The sequence below is a fragment of the Hoplias malabaricus genome, chromosome 4, assembly GCF_029633855.1.
Source record: "Hoplias malabaricus isolate fHopMal1 chromosome 4, fHopMal1.hap1, whole genome shotgun sequence".
NCBI classification, from domain to species: Eukaryota; Metazoa; Chordata; class Actinopteri; order Characiformes; family Erythrinidae; genus Hoplias; species Hoplias malabaricus.
Genome location: NC_089803.1, coordinates 70,876,997 through 70,895,245, shown reverse-complemented (window position 1 = coordinate 70,895,245; position 18,249 = coordinate 70,876,997). Strand labels below are relative to the sequence as shown.

The following is an 18,249-nucleotide window of genomic DNA, read 5'->3' as shown; positions in this document are numbered from 1 at the left end:
ACACACTCTATCAGATTTTTTTGGTCGGTGGACTGTTCTCGGTCCAGACACTGAGGGGTTTAAAAACTCCAGCAGCACTGCTGTGTCTGATCCACTCTACACCAGCACAACACACACTAACACACCACCACCACGACAGTGTCACTGCAGCGCTGAGAATGATCCACCACCACATCACACCTGCTCTGACCGTTGAGGAACAAGGTGAAGAGGGGTGGTTTGGTCACCTTCAGGAGCACAGTCTAACACCAGCAGGACTCTTGGCCAAGATAAACTCTCCAGGTGTGTAAGCAGGTTCTATTAAAAGCTATGAGGCTATTTCTATTTCAACGACAACATTACGGGAACGTGGTCCTGGGGGAACATTATGACCAGAACTGCCATGTCTTAAATTATGATCAGCACATTATCAGCCCTTTTAAATACAGCACTGTGTCACTAAGGCCCTGCAGCGCGTGCATTCCTTGGACTCGGGCCGCGCGGTCAGGTCTGAATCAGTCATTTATCTACGACTGTAGCCGGAGAACGCAGACAGTGAGGGACGGGGACTGCACGGACTCCGATACAGAAGTGCCATTGTGTGGCCTCCTCTCAGGCCGGTGCAGCTCGGCTCATTAGCGGCACGCTCCTGCCCGTAAAACACGTCAGCTCCTCACCCGCACACGCCGTTAACCTGTACTCCGTAGATCTCCTCACACCTGGAGCGTGTTTGTGTATCCGTGTAAGCAGGGGTCAGCCGGGCATCAGTTTACCCTAAACCAACCATTTACACACACACACACACACACACACACAGACACACACAGACACACACAGACACAGACACAGACACTCACAGACATATGCACACAGATGCACACACACACACACACACACACACACACACAGACACACACAGACACACACACACACACAGACACACACAGACAGACACACACAGACAGACACACAGACAGACACAGAGACAGACAGACACACAGAGACAGACAGACAGACAGACAGAGACAGACAGACACACACAGACAGACAGACAGACACACACAGACACACAGACAGACAGACACACACAGACAGACACAGACACACAGACAGACACAGACAGACAGACACACACACACAGACAGACAGACACAGACAGACAGACACAGACAGACAGACAGACAGACAGACAGACACAGACAGACAGACAGACACACACAGATAGACAGACACACACAGACAAGACACAGACACACAGACAGACAGACACACAGACAGACACACAGACACACACACAGACAGACACACACACGTGAATTCATCTGAGCACATGCTGTGTTTGTGTTTGCGTATGTTATTCCTACACTTTTCAGCACAGGAAAGGCCTCTCTGTCTCAGAGGCTCAGGAGAACACTGGGCATTTAATTCTGATGTGACTCTATCGCCCTCTTCTGGCCCACAACCAAAATGTACTCCCCTCTGCTGCAACAGCAGCGTCTGAAGAGGCCTGACAAGATACGGGAGCCGCTGAACCATTAGAGAGGTCAGGCATTGAGGTAAAATGATAGGCTAAGGTCACAGATGTTGTACAAGCTCATCCTAAAGGTAGCTGTAGCACTTAAAGGTGCTCGGCCACTCCAGAGCACAGCAGCACTGCCTCACAGCCCGGTACAGGGGACTTTACGTGGATCTGTTAGACGCAAAGCATTTAGTGTGATGACCTTAAGCTCATGTGCCGCTGCTCCAGACGACCTTGTTTCTTTTTATGTTTTTCTATAGAGTTTATGTAAGCTGCGCCTGCACAAGAGAGCATCTGTGTTCATAAATAAGGGCAGTGTGAAATAGCTGAATTCACTAAGTACAAGGTGTGTTTGCAAACATCTTTACATTAAAGCAACACTCTGTATTATTTTTACCTTCAAACTGAATCTTCAAAACCGTTGTGATGCTTCACAAAGCTGTAACAGTGAGAACGGAGCCTCTGTCTTTTCTATTCCAGGCTCAGCACTGCTGAAACAGCACTATGTAAGTTTTGGAGGAGGGTAGGAAACCACCACACTCTCCCCCTCACTTACTCTTTATTTACCTAGTGTTCCTTTAACTGTACTCTTTTGGGTCTTAGCCCACAGTACAACAGCACGATGATAAACGGACAATCTGACAGCCTCGTGGTGTTTGCGTACACATGCAAATGAGGGCCGTAGGAGCACAAGCACATCCTTTGTGACCGAGCTTCGTTTTCCCTTCCTTTCCTCTTCCCTCTGTGTCAAAGCTCCTCTGTTTGAGGACACGAGGAAAAGACACAAGGAAAAAAGATGCAAGAACTGACAACGCATTTGTCAAATTAGGTGTCTTTGCTGACACAGTCCTCCCTCTCCGACTTTCACAAGGGATGGTTTCATTAAAATTTAACTTCGCTATCGATTTCAGAGCCAGTGATCCTTCACAGCACCATCCCATTAAGTCACACACTGTGACTACATCATTTAGCTACAGGAACAACCCCCTCCGGCAGCCTCCTGGCTCCTCTGTACTTTTAAACATGTCTGTGTCCTGAAAGAGAGGGTTCTACCCCAGCCACTGCAGACCGCTCCTGTTGAATTGGACAGCGCTGACTGGTCGTCTGCTGAGCTACAAGCCCTTACTTCTGTACGGTCACTACAGTCCGCCATCAGGAACAGCGTCCTGTGTACGTGTACGTCCGCCTCTTGGTCCTCCCTGCACATACCATGGCAATGCTACCCCACTTTCGGGCTTCTGTATGCGACGGGAGATAAACGCATGTTCTAAAACAGGGTGTGGATATTTCTGAGGTCGTATTATTAACAGAGGAGTGCCGTACTGCACAGACAAGTGGAAAAAAATCTCTTCAAACTGATCTCAGAAAGGCATAAGGCCATGTATTTGTGTGAGGTAGCTTCCCCCACCCTTCAGACGTCTGGTTCCTATCACCACCATCATCAAAATGTAAATTCTGACGGATGTGCCCCAGCATCAAAGCAGTGATTGACTTTGTTTACCTCATATTTATTCATTCATTCATTTTCTGTAACCCTGCAATCCAATTCAGGGTCGCAGTAAGTCCAGAGCCTACCTGGAATCATTGGGCGCAAGGCGGGAATACAATCTTCACAGGGCAACACACACTCACACATTCACTCACACCTACGGATACTTTGGAGTCGCCAATCCACCTACCAATGTGTGTTTTTGGACCATGGGAGGAAACCAGAGCACCCGGAGGAAACCCACACAGACACAGAGAGAACACACCACACTCCTCACAGTCACCCGGAGGAAACCCACACAGACACAGAGAGAACACACCACACTCCTCACAGACAGTCACCCGGAGGAAACCCACGCAGACACAGAGAGAACACACCACACTCCTCACAGACAGTCACCCGGAGGAAACCCACGCAGACACAGAGAGAACACAACCACACTCCTCACAGACAGTCACCCGGAGCGGGAATCGAACCCACAACCTCCAGGTCCCTGGAGCTGTGTGACTGCGACACTAACCTGCTGCGCCACCGTGCCGCCCCCGTTTACCTCTTATCAATTATAAAAACCTTATCAATTCCTGGCTCTCGGGCCGGAGCATGAAGGAGAGAGGAACCAAGGAGGCATGACTTAAGATGATGAGACGCGGCCCTATCCCGTCTGACCTCCACCAAGGTTTGTCTCTTACCCAGGCAGTAGAACAGACCCTGGCTGATCCAGGCCAGGATGGCCAGTGTGATGAGGTCACCGAAGCTGGCGGCGATGGGCGTGGCTACGTTATCAGGGTTGATGCCTGTCTTCTTGGAGCCCACGATCACGCCAACCATGATGATACCTTTGAACAGAGATAAAGGGAAAGGATGTCAGTGCACATTATTCTTTTACACTGGTCTATTCATCACCTGGGCACATCGAACCGCACTCCTCCTCTTCGTTTGCTTATCGGGACACGTCGCCAGGTAGAGCACTGTGTCTCTTGGTTTAAAGCCATTGTCTGAATGGTAAATGAATGCTAGAAGGGGAGTAGCAATAGTGCTCTAATGCACTGTGATCATTTAACACTGATTTAAAACACTAGCAAACGATGTTAACTTTGGGAGCTATAACTCCCATTAAAAGACTAAAACATGCATTAGTTTTAGTCTCGATTTAGGCATTTAATTATTACTGTTTGTTTTAGTCGATAAAATTATTAATTAATTCATTCATTCATTGTCTGTAACCCTTATACAGTTCAGGGTCGCGGTGGGTCCAGAGCCTACCCAGAATCACTGGGTGGAAAGTGGGAACACACCCTGGAGGGGGCGCCAGTCCTTCACAGGGCAACAAACACACACATCAAAGCAGTGATTGACTTTGTTTACCTCATATTTATTCATTCATTCATTTTCTGTAACCCTGCAATCCAATTCAGGGTCGCAGTAAGTCCAGAGCCTACCTGGAATCATTGGGCGCAAGGCGGGAATACAATCTTCACAGGGCAACACACACTCACACATTCACTCACACCTACGGATACTTTGGAGTCGCCAATCCACCTACCAATGTGTGTTTTTGGACCATGGGAGGAAACCAGAGCACCCGGAGGAAACCCACACAGACACAGAGAGAACACACCACACTCCTCACAGTCACCCGGAGGAAACCCACACAGACACAGAGAGAACACACCACACTCCTCACAGACAGTCACCCGGAGGAAACCCACGCAGACACAGAGAGAACACACCACACTCCTCACAGACAGTCACCCGGAGGAAACCCACGCAGACACAGGGAGAACACACCACACTCCTCACAGACAGTCACCCGGAGGAAACCCACGCAGACACAGGGAGAACACACCACACTCCTCACAGACAGTCACCCGGAGGAAACCCACGCAGACACAGGGAGAACACACCACACTCCTCACAGACAGTCACCCGGAGGAAACCCACGCAGACACAGGGAGAACACACCACACTCCTCACAGACAGTCACCCGGAGGAAACCCACGCAGACACAGGGAGAACACACTACACTCCTCACAGACAATCACCCGGAGTGGGACTCAAACCCACAACCTCCAGGACCCTGGCGCTGTGACAGAGACACTACCTGCTGTTCCACTTTGCTGCCCTTCCATAGAAAATAAAAAAAAGCCTAATTTTAAAATAATTCTAAAAGCAACTCGAACATTTTAAAGTAGGAAACTTGATACTGGACTTGAATATGCCATTTTTATGATGCATATTGTATGGCTTGCTCCGCAGAGCTTCTTCTGAGAGGAGGGATTATTAATTGACTGTGGGAAGTTCCAGCGAAGCAGCACCTTGCAGCAGAGAAGCAATGAAGGCCGTGGCGACACTGCTGGAGCAGAGCAGCACAGCGTGGCTCATCTGGAACTTTCCCTCAGGGATCCAGCCCAGGATCACAGCAGCCACTGCAGCCAGGAACCCCACCACTGTGGCCTGCACCTGAACACAAAGGTAGTATCGACAGCAACATTAAACATGGACCTCCATCTCAGTCACAGGCTGTAGCCCGGTGTATCTCCTAAAATATATTTACAGACACTCCAGATTACAGCCTTTAAAGACAGATATTATGAAAAAAAAATCACTTCATGAGTATCTTAGTACATTCATATGTGAATCTGGAGTCCACCAACCCACACACTGTGAAGCAAGAACTCCCAGTCAGTTTCCTGTGCGCTGCCTAAGTCAGAAAACACGGGACAAAACGAGCCGTTCTCCTTAAGCTCCGCTTCTGACGTCAAGTGCGAGACTTAGAATGGCCCCGCCCCCTCGTCTGTCCTCGTCTGTCCGAGTCTGTCCAATCACAGCGCTGGACCCGCGTTTATGTGAGAGCGCAAAGACGAGGTTAAACACAGCGAAACAGACACAACGAGCGCGGAGAAATAAGAGCACTGAGTAAAAACGGAGAAGAAAGAGAACAGAGTGAAAACGGCTAAAAACCAGAGCTTCTGCTCCTCGCTCCTCACTGCTGTGCGCTCGGGGTCGGGGTGAACTATGTTCACTTGTCGAAAAAGGGGTTATAATATAGTACATTACCTTTAAGACATCATATCTCTGTAGGTTATATAAGCACTAGATCTCCATATATTCCTGCAGGGCCTGGGCCGCATCACGCAGAGATCAGACATCTGCCCAGGAAACAAAAGAGCCGTGGTTTAGAGACTGGACCTGCGGCGAATTCGAAACCCTGGGCACGTCTCGATAAACACACGAGCAGGACCAGGCCTTCGTTGGAGAGAGTAAACGTTATCAAACACTTATTGAGAAGAGATATATGCTTAAATATGTTCAGGAAACCATGCTCACGGGTACGCACACTTCCTCCGGAGAGAGCAGCTACTGTAAAAGAACCCACTTAGCATTAAACTTTAACGCTAATGGAGTCGAGCGGTCGTGGCCGGGCCATTAAACTGTGTTTTAATAGTGCGACTGAATAAAACCTGGGATCTAAAAGGCACAACAGTAAGGTAACAGCTTCCTACCCACCAAAAGTTACATAGTGTGGTTTCTGCAGTGTAAAAAAAATACTACCTACTGTTACTTTAAAAGAACACTAGGTAAGATTTGTGTTTTTTGCTCCTGGGGCTCCCCCTAGTGTCATTCATTTTTACAACGCTCTACTGAATCAGTCGAGTGAGTGAGGGAGGGGGTGGTTTCCTACCCTCCTCCAGAAGTTCCATAGTGCAGTTTCTGCAGTGCTGAGCCCAGAGTAGCAACAACAGAGGCTCTGTGCTCCCTGTTACAGGACAGTGAAGCATCCTGATCATTCTGAAGCTGTGAAATCTAACGTAGTGTTCCTTTAAACGATGATTAATGAACGCAGCCTGTGACTCACCTGCTTCAGTGCCAGATTCCCAATGATGAGGTTCCACTTCTCTATGGGGGAGTCCATCTTTCCCACATTAACCTGAGGAGGCAGCAGACAGGAGTCACACGCAGAATACTAACAAGACCCTGACTCTCATTCCTGGTCATATGTGGTGCTTAGACACATTTTAAACCAGCCATAGCGTTAATACCACCTCCCTTGTCCAGTCTATCATCTCCACTGACCACACAGGAGCAGACTGTAGGCACTGTGTTGCTCTGCATACTTGCCTATCCCCATTTCCCCCTGTTCTTCAGCGCTCAGGACCCCCTGGATATGCATTCAATCAGAAACAAGGAGGTGGCAATGATGTCACGGCTGAAAGCGGCGTGAGCTGCAATGGACAATTTGCATTGAGAAGCCAGAACATAACTGCTGCACTGTTTAAGGTGGATCAGAGAATTCAAATCAAAGAGCCGACAGGAAACTGCTGCACTATTGAAGATGGAACAGGAAACGGAAATAAAAAGCTTACCTCAGCTTCATTACAAAAAATATACAGAATTCATTGCCTTCAGTGACCAGCCTCTATCTAAAGTGGATTATTTCAACTGCATTTTATTCCAGTATATTTAATACATATTTAATGGTTTCTGGTTTTAAGATGGATGTGTTCTTCTATGAGTTTTGCTTCTCATTTTGATGCATCACTAGTAAATAACAACACAACAAATGCAAAAAAACAACCCATCACTTCTGGCCCCAAATGTACACACTGAAATACTTAATACATTCATTATCTGTATCCCTTATCCAGTTCAGTGTCGCTGTGGGTGCAGAGCCTACCTGGAATCATTGGGCGCAAGGTGGGAACACACCCTGGAGGGGGCGCCAGTCCTTCACAGGGCAACACACACACTCGGACACTTTTGAGTCTCCAATCCACCTACCAACGTGTGTTTTTGGACTGTGGGAGGACACCGGAGCACCCGGAGGAAACCCACGCAGACACAGAGAGAACACACCACACTCCTCACAGACAGTCACCCGGAGGAAACCCACGCAGACACAGGGAGAACACACCACACTCCTCACAGACAGTCACCCGGAGCGGGAATCGAACCCACAACCTCCAGGTCCCTGGAGCTGTGTAACTGCGACACTACCAGCTGCGCCACCGTGCCTCCTTCATTAAGGGTTATAAATATTTTAAATATTTGTTTATTTAAATGTTATTAATTAGGTTTAAACATCTTAAAGGTAATTAAAAATCAGTTATAACACACAGACAGAAAAGTAAACAGCGACTGCTGTTTGCCAAATAGTGAACCCGCACCTATCTGAACTGTTAAAGCGCACAACTCGCCAGATACTGACCTTACTTTGACCTGTCAGCTTGTGTTTTTTGCGTGGGAGGAAATCGGTGCACCCGGAGGAAACCCACACAGACACAGGGAGAACACACCACACTCCTCACAGACAGTCACCCGGAGGAAACCCACGCAGACACAGAGAGAACACACCACAGTCCTCACAGACAGTCACCCGGAGGAAACCCACACAGACACAGGGAGAACACACCACACTCCTCACAGACAGTCACCTGGAGGAAACCCACACAGACACAGGGAGAACACACCACACTCCTCACAGACAGTCACCCGGAGGAAACCCACGCAGACACAGAGAGAACACACCACAGTCCTCACAGACAGTCACCCGGAGGAAACCCACACAGACACAGGGAGAACACACCACACTCCTCACAGACAGTCACCCGGAGGAAACCCACGCAGACACAGGGAGAACACACCACACTCCTCACAGACAGTCACCCGGAGGAAACCCACGCAGACACAGGGAGAACACACCACACTCCTCACAGACAGTCACCCGGAGGAAACCCACGCAGACACAGGGAGAACACACCACACTCCTCACAGACAGTCACCCGGAGGAAACCCACGCAGACACAGGGAGAACACACCACACTCCTCACAGACAGTCACCTGGAGGAAACCCACACAGACACAGGGAGAACACACCACACTCCTCACAGACAGTCACCCGGAGGAAACCCACGCAGACACAGAGAACACACCACACTCCTCACAGACAGTCACCCGGAGGAAACCCACGCAGACACAGGGAGAACACACCACACTCCTCACAGACAGTCACCTGGAGGAAACCCACACAGACACAGGGAGAACACACCACACTCCTCACAGACAGTCACCCGGAGGAAACCCACGCAGACACAGGGAGAACACACCACACTCCTCACAGACAGTCACCCGGAGGAAACCCACGCAGACACAGGGAGAACACACCACACTCCTCACAGACAGTCACCCGGAGGAAACCCACGCAGACACAGGGAGAACACACCACACTCCTCACAGACAGTCACCTGGAGGAAACCCACACAGACACAGGGAGAACACACCACACTCCTCACAGACAGTCACCCGGAGGAAACCCACGCAGACACAGGGAGAACACACCACACTCCTCACAGACAGTCACCTGGAGGAAACCCACACAGACACAGGGAGAACACACCACACTCCTCACAGACAGTCACCCGGAGGAAACCCACGCAGACACAGGGAGAACACACCACACTCCTCACAGACAGTCACCCGGAGGAAACCCACGCAGACACAGGGAGAACACACCACACTCCTCACAGACAGTCACCCGGAGGAAACCCACGCAGACACAGGGAGAACACACCACACTCCTCACAGACAGTCACCTGGAGGAAACCCACACAGACACAGGGAGAACACACCACACTCCTCACAGACAGTCACCCGGAGGAAACCCACGCAGACACAGAGAGAACATACCACACTCCTTAAAAAGATACAGTCTGCCCTCTACATTCACCAGAGGAGCCCCTCGCAAATCCCCTCAAAAAACGCAAACGCAAACGTGTCCAGACCCCACAAACCTCAAGTCTCAAACCTGCTGACCGTATTAAACACACACACATAGCACAGTAAAGGCACACATGGCCCTGCAGCCGGAGCAGCCGACTGCCCAGTCCTTTGCAGCTGGTATTTTACTGCACTGTAAAGATGCAAACAGTCGCAAGAAATGGGAGATACACCCCTCACTGACAGACAGAACACATGAGCGGAGCTCCCCCCTCTGAACAGAGCCCCTTCACCTGCAGAACCGCACCTGTGACATTTTGAGCCTGAAGTTGCCTCGCTGTATGCCCTACGCTTAAAATAAAGCAGTTGCTAAAGCATTCCTTCTGTTTTATAGACATTATTTTATCTTTAAACATGAGCTCAACCTGAAAACCTGCTGATCTCCACCTCTCAGAACGAGCCACAGAGACGCGGAAATCATCAGAAGGCTTCAACTACTGATGGCCACTCGTTAATAAATTAATCTTCCAAAGGTTAACCCACAACAGAGGGCTTGGAGAAAACGCTGAGATGGTTGGGAGACACAGGAGAGGAAAAGTAAGACGTGTGGGAAAGCCCAGAGTGAAGCTGGGAACGGACACATGCTCAGAACTGTCTCTGTGTGTAACAAGAAGGTGAAAGCCAAATAATTCCACTTCTTATTGCATAAGCATTAGACTCTCTGTCTGTGTGTGTGTGTGTGTGTGTGTGTGTGTGTGTGTTTGTGTGTACATTTGTGTGTGTGTGTGTGTGTGGGTTGTTTGTGCATGCATGCATATTTTCACAACAAGCAGAGGAAATGAAACCACAGGGGAGGAGGAGCAGTGTAAAAGAGAAGCAGGTCTGTTTCAGAGCGACGTGATGCTGGGTGTATTTCTATCGTCCAGCTGCGTACAGAGAGAAAACACAAGTTTCAGCCCCCTGCCTCTCCTCCACTATTTGCTCTCTCAACTCGAGAGGAAACGACACATTCGGCAGGAGAGCACTAGCTCGTGGGGAACTGAGCACATGTGCCCTGTCAGCAGATTCCAGATCAGATTTCTGTCTTCTGAGCCCCAAGGGGGCAGCTGTAGCCTTAAGGTCACAGAACTAACCCTCAAACAGCTCCCTGGGCCCTGAGGTGTTTGGTAGCCCCCTGGTCCCGTTGTGTGTGTGTGTGTGTGTGTGTGTAGAATTGCTCACTAGTGTACGTTTGGGTGTTCACTACCACTCATGGGTCGCGCAGGGAGCCAGTCCATCACAGGGCATCACACACTTACCCCGTCTCTCTGTGTTTGTGTTTGTATGTGTGTGTGTGTGTGTGTGTGTGTGTGTGTGTGTGTGTGTGTGTACCCGGGAGTGGCTCTTTCTAAGACATGAGCCAAACAAAGACCTTTGAAACCAAGGCTGAGCTGAAGACTAATGAAAGGAGTGAACCAACATTAACAGCATTAAACAGCATTAAACACCAACAACAATCTACAGATAGAGAGACTACACGGCCCTTGGGTGTTTTCATAGGAGAGCTGTTTTTCCAGCTTAAAATAACCTTTAAATAACACTGGCAACACTGTAACTGACTGTATGCTGGTCTGGAAGCATAACCAAACCTAATCTAATATAACATCCCCTCCAAGTGTGCTGAGCTGTCCAATCCAATCAGAGACAGCATGTGTGTCCACACACAGAAACAGGAATGAGGAAAAACTGCAGAGATTATTTTGACTGATTGAAAAAACAATGAACATTATCAACTTCTGACGCGGGACACAGTATGACCCCAACTGAGCAGTGCAGGGCTAATATTACACTGTCTGTGAGGAGTGTGGTGTGTTCTCTCTGTGTCTGCGTGGGTTACTGCCCTCGTTCTGAGATACCATCCATTTATAAACATCGCAGCATACGGTATTACCCTTTTACCGCCCAATCTCAGTGTGAACTGCAGCTCTGAGAGAGATGAGGGCTTTAATGTGCATCACTGTGTGTGTTATATACTGAAGGTACACACCGCTGTGGAGAGTCTGGAGGCTAGGGTCATCTCCAGGTTTCCTTTTAGACCCAGGAGAGCCGGGACCAGGATGAAAATCTCTGTGATGTCCTTGAATGCACCCCAGTGCTGAGAGAGAGAGAGAGAGAGAGAGAGAGAGAGAGAGAGAGAGCAGATTAAAAGTGTACCATTTTAATGCATAAATGACGAGTGAACACACTACACAATCAGTAAAGTCAAATTCATATGGCTTTCTATCACTTCCTCCCAGAACTGCTCACTCACTCTCTCACACACACACACACACACACACACACACACACACACACACACACACACACACACACACACACACACACACACACACACACACACACACACACACACACACACACACACACACACACATTGAGGAACTAGAACTGGAACTGAGTCACCCCCTCTCGCTGGTGCATGGAGGAATGCGTTTCCTCGCTGACACAAGCTCCAGTGGAAACTCATTGTGTGATTTGTACAGGGTCTAGTCACACACCACACTGAGCTCCTATTCATCTCCACAGCACAGAGCCGCTTATTTCCCAGATTTAAAAGACATTACTCCTGCTGCTACACTGTGAAGGGAAAAGTCTTGACAACTTTCACCACAGCTCTACACTTTGAGTCAGAAACCTTTTAAGAGTTTTACACATTTACAAAGTCTTTACTTCCTCCCGGATACGAATAACACCTACGCACTTATCTCTCGTCCTCAGAACTGTCCTGACAAATAAACTTAACTGCATTCTGTAAAATCTGTGCTTTGACTAGAAATGAAATAAAGCTGGTCCTGCACTGCGTCCGTTAGCATTAAAGGTGCTGTAGGCGGTTTCACTGTAGTATCTGTCTGTGTTGTTGTCGTTCACTAACTCACTGCCCCATGGACGCCCACATAGCCATGTAAACATTTGCATAACCATGTTATCTGTTTGCACTCCACAGTGCAACTGGCCCAGCATCAGTCACCAGCTCCTCACACAGCGTCACAGTCCAGAGTCACAGTCAGGTTTCTGACCTCAACTCCGGCCTCTTCCACGAAACGTTACAGTGGTAAAGCTGCACTGAGCAGAGGGGAGCAATACGGTAGCCCTTTAGGTTCACTATTTGGCAAATAACGGTGTCACCGTTTCCCTTACAAACTATGTGTTATAACTGATTATTAATGTGTTTACAACCTGTTTAATAACCATTAATAAACTAATTGTAAAGCATTTATGAACATTTACAAGTATAGTCTTATTCTAAAGTGGTAAAACTTCTCTGAGCACTATGTCCTCTCCCACAGATTTTAACCAAATTATCCACTGCTTTAAGCCTCTGAGAAGTCCCTGTTTCGCTGGGTTCAGTGCAGAGCTGTGTGTCAAACATCAAAAATAAAAAGGCGGTGTATCATGCAGTTTCTGAACTCTGATTTGTGGCACTTTTATTGCTGCGTGTCTCTGTTGGAACAGAATGAAGCACTTACTACGGAAACCTTTTTAAAACTGCACTTGGCGGGGTTTCAGTCCCAACGTAATGAAGTGGCACCAGTAAAACCTGTTATGTATGTGCTACGGACTCGCTACGGAGTTCAGAACTAGGACTACATCTATAGGTGCTAATATCACATGCAAAGTTCAGACAGAATGTCAGTGATCCATGACTGAGGACCTGAGTGGTATTCACTTACACCCACAGGAGACATGTCCTTCGCACAGATTCATCCTCAGTTAAAAGACTCATCCGCTACAGTCAGATTTAAGCCAGATTTATGCTTCTGTATTGTCTCCACCCTGTACCCAGTAGCCTGTACCCAGTACCCAGTAGCCTGTAGCCTGTACTCAGTCCCCTGTTCCCATTAGCCTGTACCCAGTAGCCTGTAGCCTGTACCCAGTACCCTGTACCCAGTACCCAGAACCCAGTATCTTGTACGCTGTAGCCAGTGCCCTGTACCTTGTACCCAGTACCCAGTATTCTGTATGCTGTACCCAGTACCCTGTACCTGAGTGTGAGCCCTACACCATTGTGGGTGTTTATACTTGTGCATTGATGTGCCTGCATTGCTCTGCAATTAGACCGCCACAACACTAGGGCTGAATCTCAAATATCTCCCTCAGTGCACAGTGTAGTGTTGTAGCAGTATTAGTTTTATAAATGTGTAAAGTGCACTCTGTAGGGACTATGGAGCTATTTAGAACAAAGCAGAGGAAAGAAATGATGCTGGTACTTTTTCCATTCTGGGTACCCGCTCATCTGCAAGTGCCTTTCATGGTTTCTCTTTTTCATGGTTCCACCTTATTAAATGATGTCTGAGGAAATCTGTCGGGGTGAAGGTGCTGCTGTCTGTAGCGTAGAGGAGTTCCTCGGTTCAGCCTGATCTGTGTTCAGACTGCAGACCAATCACAGTTGCTGTGGTCTGCATTGATGCGATGCAGTTACATTTCTGGGGAGGGGCGTGTCTGGGTACGCCGCTGGGCATTATGTAGGGCTCATACAGGACTGTACCATGTCGTATCGTTTGTGATAATATCATCATAACGCTTAAAACATCAATATCCTGATAGTGACATTCAGACTTCTTTCAGTGTCGTGTTCATATCGCCAACAATATCGTTACAGCCAAAATACCCTGAAATATCGTGATATTGTTTTAGGGCCATATTGCCCACCCCTAGGCTCATGACTACGTGGGACCTGTGATTTTCCTACGGTGTAGGTTGGACCCCGAAGCATAAACTGGCCTTAATCCATCAGTAATCAGACTCATCCTCAGAATTAGATTCAGACCCATCCTCAGTCATCAGATTTATCCACTTGGGGAAAAACGGGGAGTCCAAAATACTATTGTTATTAATTATTAAGCTTTTGTGTGCAGTTCCACATTCTGACCAGAGAGGTCTCCAACTCCCCAAAATACATATCATGCAGCTTTAAGTACTGGGATGTAACATCTTTCCCACCTCTAGCTCGGACTCACCTGCACGACATCTAAGACCATGCCAGCGGACACGGTGCCGAACCCTGCCAGAAGGAAAGGCACTAAGATCTGCAGTGCCATGGCCAGCAGTGACTCTTTGGGCAGGTGTCTCTGGCCTTCCTCCTCGCTCTCCTCTTCCTCATCCGCCTCCTCGCCTGAGAGCCGGGGGTCAGGCAGCATGGGCTCCGTCTCCGTGTAGCGCCCGTCTCCAGGGTCCGACAGGCTCAGCGAGGTACGTCCGGCACGGTCAGAGAGGCGGCGGCTGGACTCGCGGTGGAAGCCGTTTTGGAGCGGCTCCTGTTTGGGGGCGCTCATGTCCACCATGGCCAGCCTCTCCTCCTGCAGAGCGGTGTAGCCTGGAGGAACCATGGTGTGCAGCAGAGAAGAAACGGGCTTCAGAGAGAGAAAGCTCCAGCCTTCTCTGCTGCCTCCACTCGCAGCCTGGAGTGCCAGACTAGGGCGCAGGGAGCTGAATGCAGTGCCACCTATGGTACGGAAGTTCATAGTGCAGACGGGGGCTGGGTGGGCTCATGGCCCTCTGTGCTGGGATGAGGGGTAAGGATCAGGGTGATCAGTAACACTGCTGGACAGAGCCCATGGTCTCCAGAGAGAGAGCCTTGACCTGGAGCAGGGGAAGAGAAGGAGGAGAGAAAATAAAAACCTCACAGTGTGCTCCTAGAAACCTGACACCATACAAGCACAGAAACACAGTGTGTAATAACGGGGTGAGACACACACACCCAGCTCCATGACCCAGAGGAGCTTGTTCAAAATAACAAACTGTGTGCGTTTACGCTGCCATTTATCCATCTTCACATTTACTTACACGAACAAACTCGGACATAAACACTACTGCACCAGGGCTAATTACACCACTGGATTCATTTCGGCTACAGAGTGTATCTTGAAATAATGGTGGTGTTTTACAATGTTTTATACAGTATTTCGTGTTTTGGGAAATGTACAAATGCCATTAAATTGTAAAAAATACACATACGGTACCTGTCTGATTACAAATCATTATAAGAGTTCCATATAACATTCTGGATGCTAACACTGATGCTAACACATTTCAGATACCATTCTGTATATCAATGATGAGCGTTTTTGAAATAAAAACAGGTTGTATGAAAATGACACCCTGGAGTCTTTCGCAGGGCAACACACACTCACACACTCACATCTATGGACACGTTTGAGTCTCCAATCCACCTACCAACTTGTGTTTTTGGAGCGTGGGAGGAAACCGGAGCACCCGGAGGAAACCCACGCAGACACAGAGAGAACACACCACACTCCTCACAGACAGTCACCCGGAGGAAACCCACGCAGACACAGAGAGAACACACCACACTCCTCACAGACAGTCACCCGGAGGAAACCCACGCAGACACAGTGAGAACACACCACACTCCTCACAGACAGTCACCCGGAGAAAACCCACGCAGACACAGAGAGAACACACCACACTCCTCACAGACAGTCACCTGGAGGAAACCCACGCAGACACAGAGAGAACACACCACACTCCTCACAGACAGTCACCCGGAGGAAACCCACGCAGACACAGTGAGAACACACCACACTCCCCACAGACAGTCACCCAGAGGAAACCCACGCAGACACAGGGAGAACACACCACACTCCTCACAGTCACCCAGAGCGGGACTCGAACCCACAACCTCCAGGTCACTGGAGCTGTGACAGAGACACCACCTGCTGCAGATTTCAGTAAGTGTTCATTCAATAATGTCTATGTTTTTATTTTAAATTTTTTCATCATTAAAATATGTCTACACTGGTAACTGGTAATCACATTTCTTTTTTAATTCATTCATTTCTCCGGATATAGCCTAGGCCTGTACTTTAATCCGATTGCTATGTGAATGAGGCGAATAATCCGATAAATGATCCACTGCAGCAGCCGAGGCCTAAAGCCTAGAGCTTGGGACTGGCAGTAAAAGTAGAGGTGGGAGGAGTGAAGGAACAGCACTGTCTCCTCCCTCAACCTGAAGCCTGCCTTACCGGTGTGTTTGTGTCTGACCTGTCTGACCAGTCCATCCTGGACCACAGTGAGGAATTACAGAAGACATTATTACAGAAAAGAAACCACACACTGTGAAACAAGACCATGAAGTCAGTGTTTGTGACCAGAAAACATACGATAAAACAAGTCATTCTGGTTTTGTGCTGCCGTCTTACGTAGATACATCACAGTACTCACGATGGAACACAGTTCTGGGTGTTAATGAACCGTCTGTGACCTTTGTTCAAAACACCACAAGGATCAAGCAAAGCAGCATCTTCCCAATGTCTAAACAGCCCTGTTCAGAACGCCAGCTTTCGGCACCTGTTCCTTTAAATGATAATGAGCCGCTCGCTGTTCACCCCGACCCCGAGCGCACAGCAGTGAGGAGCGAGGAGCAGAAGCTCTGGTTTTTAGCCGTTTTCACTCAGTTCTCTTATTTCTCGGTTTTTACTCAGTGCTCTTATTTCTCCGCGCTCGTTGTGTCCGTTTTTCTTGCGTTTTAACCTCGTCTTTGCACTCTCACATAAACACAGTTCCAGTGCTGTGATTGGACAGACTCAGACAAGGGGGCGGGGCCCCAGAGAAAACTGGCTGGGTGGTCTTGTTTCACTGTGTGTGGCTCTAGAGACAGAAAGGTATGTTCTTGGTCTTCTACAAATCTTTCGGTCCAAATAACATCCACACGATGGCAGGACCCAAAGTTTCCCAGCAGAACACAACCCAGAGAATCACACTTTGCCTCCACCAGCTTGCCTTCTTCCCAGAGTGCACCTGGAGCCATCCCTTCCCCGGGTCAGCACCTCACACTCCACTGCTTCATAGACCAGCCCTTTCTCACATGGTCGGACCAGGCAGACTCACCTTCACTCTCTAAATCTGTCGGTGGTCACCACTCGTCCGTCCTCTGACCACTTTTGGCAGGTACTGACCACCACACACCGGGAACTCCTCACGAGACCTGAGTGGTGGAGATGCTCTGAGCAAAACATTAAGACCTTCACACTACGGCTTCAGACCCTTACACAGACCACAACATCAACTTCAAGAACTGACTGTTCACCTGCTGTCAATCAAACACCCCTCTCCTCGACAGGGGGTCTCTTTGTGGCGAGAAGATCAGCTGAAGACTGTGAATCTTCCTTAGAGGCTTTCTGCGTGTGGTTAACTTTGTTCTTGATGTTTACACTGAGCAGACCACGTCACAACACACACACAGACACCTAAAGGCTACCGCAGAGGAACTGGTCAGCACTTAAACCCACACCGCCCTCGTTATTACTCTTCAGGCTTTTCACAGTACTTTAAAACAGTCAACAATAAAGAGGCAGCTAAAGGTGTCTATAAGGAAGTGTAAGGAGTATTTACCCGAGCATCCGCTAGTCTCTGTCTCTCTCCTTCTCTCTCTGTGTGTGTGTGTGTGTGTCAGTGTTAGTCTGTGTGTATCCTCCTCCAGCTCCGGAGTCACGTCACCGACTTGCCGCAATAAACACTCATTCACACTACACGCACTCTACAGAATAAA

General features: G+C 48.7%; 1 protein-coding gene across 4 annotated transcripts; it reads right to left on the bottom strand.

Moving 5' to 3' along the window:
• Nucleotides 1-2,542: 2,542 nt before the first annotated feature.
• slc41a2b (solute carrier family 41 member 2b) lies at nt 2,543-18,213 on the bottom strand. 4 transcript variants are annotated; one of them, XM_066669073.1, is made up of 8 exons: nt 18,093-18,132; nt 17,788-17,954; nt 17,589-17,703; nt 14,699-15,320; nt 11,728-11,835; nt 6,844-6,915; nt 5,303-5,447; nt 2,543-3,823 (listed from the first exon to the last, which is right to left on the bottom strand). In XM_066669073.1, the coding sequence occupies exons 4-8, from the start codon at nt 15,200-15,202 to the stop codon at nt 3,534-3,536; spliced, it is 1,119 nt and encodes a 372-aa protein (XP_066525170.1). In that variant the 5' UTR covers nt 15,203-15,320; nt 17,589-17,703; nt 17,788-17,954; nt 18,093-18,132; the 3' UTR covers nt 2,543-3,533. The 4 variants fall into 4 exon arrangements, with proteins under 4 accessions (XP_066525170.1, XP_066525171.1, XP_066525169.1 ...); XM_066669074.1 differs by lacking the exon at nt 17,589-17,703; XM_066669072.1 differs by lacking the exons at nt 17,589-17,703; nt 17,788-17,954 and having other exon boundaries at nt 18,093-18,213.
• Nucleotides 18,214-18,249: the final 36 nt, after the last annotated feature.